This window comes from Carassius carassius, chromosome 10 (assembly GCF_963082965.1).
Source record: "Carassius carassius chromosome 10, fCarCar2.1, whole genome shotgun sequence".
Lineage (NCBI taxonomy): Eukaryota > Metazoa > Chordata > Actinopteri > Cypriniformes > Cyprinidae > Carassius > Carassius carassius.
The window spans coordinates 35,492,989-35,498,435 of record NC_081764.1 but is presented as its reverse complement, the minus strand read 5'-3'; the positions used below and the strand labels follow the sequence as shown (position 1 = coordinate 35,498,435).

Genomic DNA, 5,447 nt, shown 5'->3' with positions numbered 1-5,447 from the left:
AAATGAAACAAAATCCAGTCTTCTCATTAATGCTTGCCTTTCAGGATAAGAATGCAATTGCATCACCAGAGCTCAGTGGAATAAAACTCACCATTTCAACTGTTTTCCCATGTGGAATGCACACAGATTTGGAGGCATCTCATGCATGAAGGCTGACGAAGGCCATGAACACACTGCAATCACAATGGCATGAAGCACATCTGAGACTGTAACAGATGAACACTATAAATGCTTATGGACAGAGACTGAGCACCTGTTGCTCTGCTGAGATATGTTCTGTATTCAGACATCTAATGCTGTCTCTATTTTTAGCCTGTTTACAATGTGCTGCTGTTTGGCACTCCAAGAGAGAGCGCATGAACAGGCCACATGGATACGTATTGGTGTCACAGCCGAATTGTCTTTTACACAGACACTAGTGAGTAATCAGTGAAGTCATTTGTAAACATGACTCATGACTACTGGTGGTGGTATATATTTCACCATGAATGCTTGGTGGCAGTATTTTAATTCCCCGCCCAGATATTTCCTATATCTGGAGACCTGTTTTTAGCAGCATGCCTGACACAGTTTTTTTTTTAATGATGAATTGATCAGGTGGTGTCTATATATGAAAGTGGTTGATAACGAAGGATTGATGATGTCGCTGTATTATTTAGAATATTAATGGTGAATCATTCACAATAAGATATGAACATGAATTAAGAAAGTCAATGTTAACTTCATGTTGACTTTATCAGCCCTAGAAAAAAAAAATAGTCAGTAAATGACTGAATTATCCTACAACAATCCCCGTCAAATCTTCCGCTACTCTTCAGATCTCTGGTGCCGCTGTGTAAATGTAGTTCCCCATGGATCTCGAATGCATTCAGATGGCTTCACAGCTCTGAGAACAGGGAACTTCCAGCACAAGATTTCATAAGAAACTGTTTCCAGCTCTGACTTAAAATGAAAGCATGAGAGAGCCAAGATCACCAAACACTACATGGCTCTGTTCCAAAACACAGTGAGCTGCATTGCTGATTCCAGTCAAGTGTGATGCATGTTGCTAGGCTAACAACGGGACGCTATTGAACATACACATTGGACTGAACTGTTTATATCAATGCTTCTCTGTATTGAACACATTGCATTTATAATCAGCAAGTCTTTGTTTGCCATCTTGGATGGATTTTTTTTTCCAAGTAGACTGTCACAATGCATTCTTGGATCATGCCTTCTCTGGAAAAGATTTAGAATGATAAATTTGGCCAAAAGAAGGGATATTAGAAGGCAGAACATGATTTGGAACAACCTTTGTGTCGGAATGCGGCTATAATGCCTTAAAATGTTGCCAGTCTCTGTCTGTCTTATTTTTATCTGCCATCTCCCCATTCATGGGTGGTTCACATTAACAACTGTTTGAACTAAATATCTGATCTGAAAACAGCTCTTTTACCAGTTTTAGGATGTTTTCCGCAAGGATTTCTCAAACAGGAAACTAATTTGTGTGGACCTCGATCGGCACAATCATACATATCAGCTCCATCAGAACCCAGCAGAGCTCAAACAGAGCCCTGTTTCTCTCGAATGGTCTCTTTCTATCTCTCGTCCACAAACTCATTCAGAACAGCTCACAATGATACATAAAGATTTTTTTCTGACCGAGGAAAAAGACGTTTGAGTTTGAAGGAATTTACAAGCTGTCAACAAACCCAAAAATGTGACATTTGAGCAATGAGTTTTCTTTTTTGATTTAGATTTTGAAGTGCAAGCAAGAAAGTCTGTGCACCAATGGAATTCAGTCTGATCACACACACACATTCACTCTGTCTCTCTCTCTCTCTCTCTCACACACACACACACACACACACACACGCAGTCTTGTACAGTGGACACAGGAGGCGTATATTGCAGGGTCTCTCAAAGAACGCTAGGAATCATTCATGTAAACATTGACCAAAACAGAAAGGATTGCTGTTGGTTTCTGCAAGGCCTGTGTTCACAAGAAGACTTTAGCTATTGGACGGTGTTGGATGCTGGGACCAATAAGAGAGAGAGGAAAGAGAGGAACAAGACAGCGGTGTCTTCTCTCCCTCTCTGTTCCCCTTCCTTACTGTCTTCAATTAGACCATCTTTACAAACTTTGGCCCTCATTCTGCTCTACATGCCTCCTAGGTTGGACTGCTTGGCGTAAGGGTTCTCCAACAAGTAGCGGTAGTGATCGTAATTATCCAACATGTATTTGGGGGCGTACATGTGCTCCTTAGGGTCCGAGGGTGGGTACTCTTGCACAGAGCCGTCAAACCAGCCCCCCGTTCGGATCAGCTCCCTTATGTAGTTGAGATCACGTTTGTCTTCGTAGTCACCCCAGCGAGGAAAGTCCCCATTCTGGGCTGAAATGAGTTTAAAGTGAATTCCCTCTGGTGTGAAACACCAGGAGCAGTGCCAGCCTGCGAAATGGAACGGACTTCCGACCGACCACTGCACCAAGATGTGTCCGGTGTCATTCTCGTACTTCCGGAATCCTGGCATGGTGTAGTACTCCCGCCTCCGTAGCCGAATCCCATCGTTATCGTAGACGTCTCTCAGCATCCCGACGGTGCATCCGGACACCACCTCGAGGGAGCCCAGCTGCTTCCAGAAAAATCCATACAGGGACTTCCGCATGTGGATGGCAAAAGGCTCCGTCCAGCCATCGAAAAGCTTAAGGAAAAGGACTCCTTCCTGAGCTGGAATTTCATCTGCATCATTGATTAGAAAAACATCATCAGACCGCACACCCCTGATCCGCGCCATGCCATCGTGAGTCAGGAACGTGCGCAGGTAGTCATCGGCGATCCATCCATCCTGTCGGCCGCCGTCTGGGAAATGGTCCAGGAAGACGTAGAGGATCTTGTGGCGCACGTAATCATACGTTCCGTTGAGCATCAGGTGCAGGAACCTCAGCGGACGCCTCTCCCCGTATGCTGTGAAGTTGGATTCGCACACGAGGAAGAGATCCACGGCCCGGATGAGCTCACGGAAGCGCACATGCAACAAGTCAAACTCATGGTTCACGTTGATGGCGTTTATGACACGTCGAGGCGTCTCACGGGGGGTCAGTCTCTCTTTCGTGGGCAGATTGGAGTGGTACACCATAGTGGGCACTCCACAGTAAGGACCATGCCACCCCGGCCGACAAACGCACTTCACCAGCCGCTTGCCCCGCTTGGGTTTCCCTAGAGGAGCTCCGGACTCCTCCACTGATTTTGCTGAGGTGTGTGACTCGTCAGGCTTCTGCAATATTCTCCGCTGGCCGATTCCAGCTAAGCTGGGTCTCGCTTTCAGTGTTTCGTCTTTAGGCGGTGCCACCTCCGTCCCCTGACGGAAGCACAGAGCGCCTGCTTTGGTGCGGACGAAATAAGGAGTGCGGTCATTCTGGAGGACATGGGTGCGTCGGTGCAGGTCGCCCAGGGATTCCAGCGGGTCCGGAGTCGATGTGTGATGCAGCTGAAGCTTGTTCAACGAGTCTCTGACTGCAGAGTCTCTCTGCGGGTCGGGCTTCTGGTTGGTCGGGCTGCTGGGCTTCCAGGCGATCAAACCTCCCTTATGGACCTGATTAATGAAGAACAAGCCTCATGAGAAGACAGCAGAATCTGGACAAAGTTTCGCTGACTCTTAGGGCTAAACGAATGGCGCAAATCATAATTAATTTGTTTAGAGTGGGACATGTTCAGGTTTGAATGCACCATATTCTATATTTCAAGTGAATTGAGCAGCATCAAGAAAATCCACTATTATTTTCATGTGCCAAAGCAAAGAAATGTGAAACATCTGACTGCCTAAAACTTGCTCATTATGAACAATTGTAATGAAAAACTTGAGACACAATAGGAGTCGAATGCTGTAATCAGCACATTCATGATAATTTGTGGAAGCAGTAATCATAATCTTGAATATTTATTAGCCCCAGTGATTGTTTAAATACCTGGTCCACTCTAAATTAGAAATGATATTATGTGTATAATTATTTTATGCATTACATGATGTATGCATTGCTAATTTCTTGCACGTTTTGGCTCTTTCAATTTCATTGTCTGTAAAATAAATCTGTTTGTTTGAGTGACTCCACATGTCAACTTTTGCCCTATCGGATGAGTTTGAGGTGGGAATATCCATCTGACCGACCAATGACAGATGTGGGAGTGTTTGTTTGGTACAGAAAATACACATGACTTTACAGAAGAGCAGAGCCAGTACCTCTGTAGGGCCCAAGCTCCTGTGCTGCGGATCTTCAGGTCTCTTCCACGGCTGTGGTGCTTCAGGTTCTTGTCCGGTGTCGAGCACCAGGCCTCCTCCGGTCCGGGGCTTGCTGTCCGACAGCCTGTGCAGCAGCGGAGGGCCTTCCTCTGGAGACGCACTGGACAGCGGGGTGGTGCCCTCCTTCCAGAAGAAACCAGTGACCATGATGAAGGATTTGATGTTAGGGTAAGGTGCAGACAACTCCCTCAGCAGGGACACGTAGTGGAGAGCCTTGTAGTAATGCAGGAAGGAAATGACACACAGTCCCACGGTGCAAATCAAGAAAACCCTGTGACGTCTCATTTTCATCCTGAAAAAACACAAAGAGAGGGAAACAGAGTTTAGAGAGCTTTAGATTTGGAACAGGAATCAGAGATTCTCGCTGATTTGGAAGAGAACTGATTACTGCTGAATAATCTTACATACTCATATTCAAACGTTAAATTCAGTGTGATATGATAACGTGTCATTTTAAATTGGTCCTGTTAAGTTTTCTTTTAGATGAAGTTTCTCTGTGCATTTGATAATATTTATTAAAATAAGCTCCTTCAAAAATCATACAAATGAATTTTACAGAAGGGCAATTCCAAACATATTTGGAAACTGGAAATGAATGTGAAAACAAAACAAACCCAGTCAAATCACTATATATGTAAAGAATACATATATATGCTTTACCCCGAAATGTCTTAAGTTGATTTTGAGTGCTTCATAACTGCACCAGAAATATAAAAACTGCATTTTGTGGCATTTTCCTCAATGGAATGCTATATGTGATTGTAATGTAAAGTGCTCATTGATCATGATTGGATGAAACACTCATGAACGGGTTTCACTCCAGGCTTTCAGAACAGCTGAAGAACAGAAGCTCGTCAGTGTGTTTGACCTTCCAGATCATTAGGGATAGTAATGAAACACCCTATGAGAACGTTCACTGCAATTATTCCCATCACAGTTAGAAACGGACAACACGGACAGCGAAGACGCTGTTGTGGAGTTCAGGACAGCGCTGGGAGGATAAATGTATGCAGCTCGAAACTTTACACAATTACGTGAATGCAAACACTACTACTTATGCTTCATTTTGTGTGCTGTTGCATTCTGAAATGCAAAAGTATGTGTTGCATTCTCAACAGCAGTTGAGCACTAGGGGTTGATACCATCAGACCAACACGAGTGCATGT

The 5,447-nt window shown here is 44.5% G+C and overlaps 1 protein-coding gene across 1 annotated transcript in view; it reads right to left on the bottom strand.

The window, feature by feature from the left end:
- Positions 1-771: 771 nt before the first annotated feature.
- Positions 772-5,447, bottom strand: part of LOC132152221 (beta-1,4-mannosyl-glycoprotein 4-beta-N-acetylglucosaminyltransferase-like) — a 15,947-nt gene continuing 11,271 nt past the window's right edge. Inside the window, exons 2-3 of the mRNA XM_059561034.1 lie at positions 4,222-4,573; positions 772-3,576 (exon numbers count right to left, since the gene is read on the bottom strand). Of these exons, the coding sequence (XP_059417017.1) occupies positions 2,143-3,576; positions 4,222-4,572 (1,785 nt within the window). The 5' untranslated portion in view covers position 4,573 and the 3' untranslated portion in view covers positions 772-2,142. The remainder of the gene's footprint in view (positions 3,577-4,221; positions 4,574-5,447) is intronic.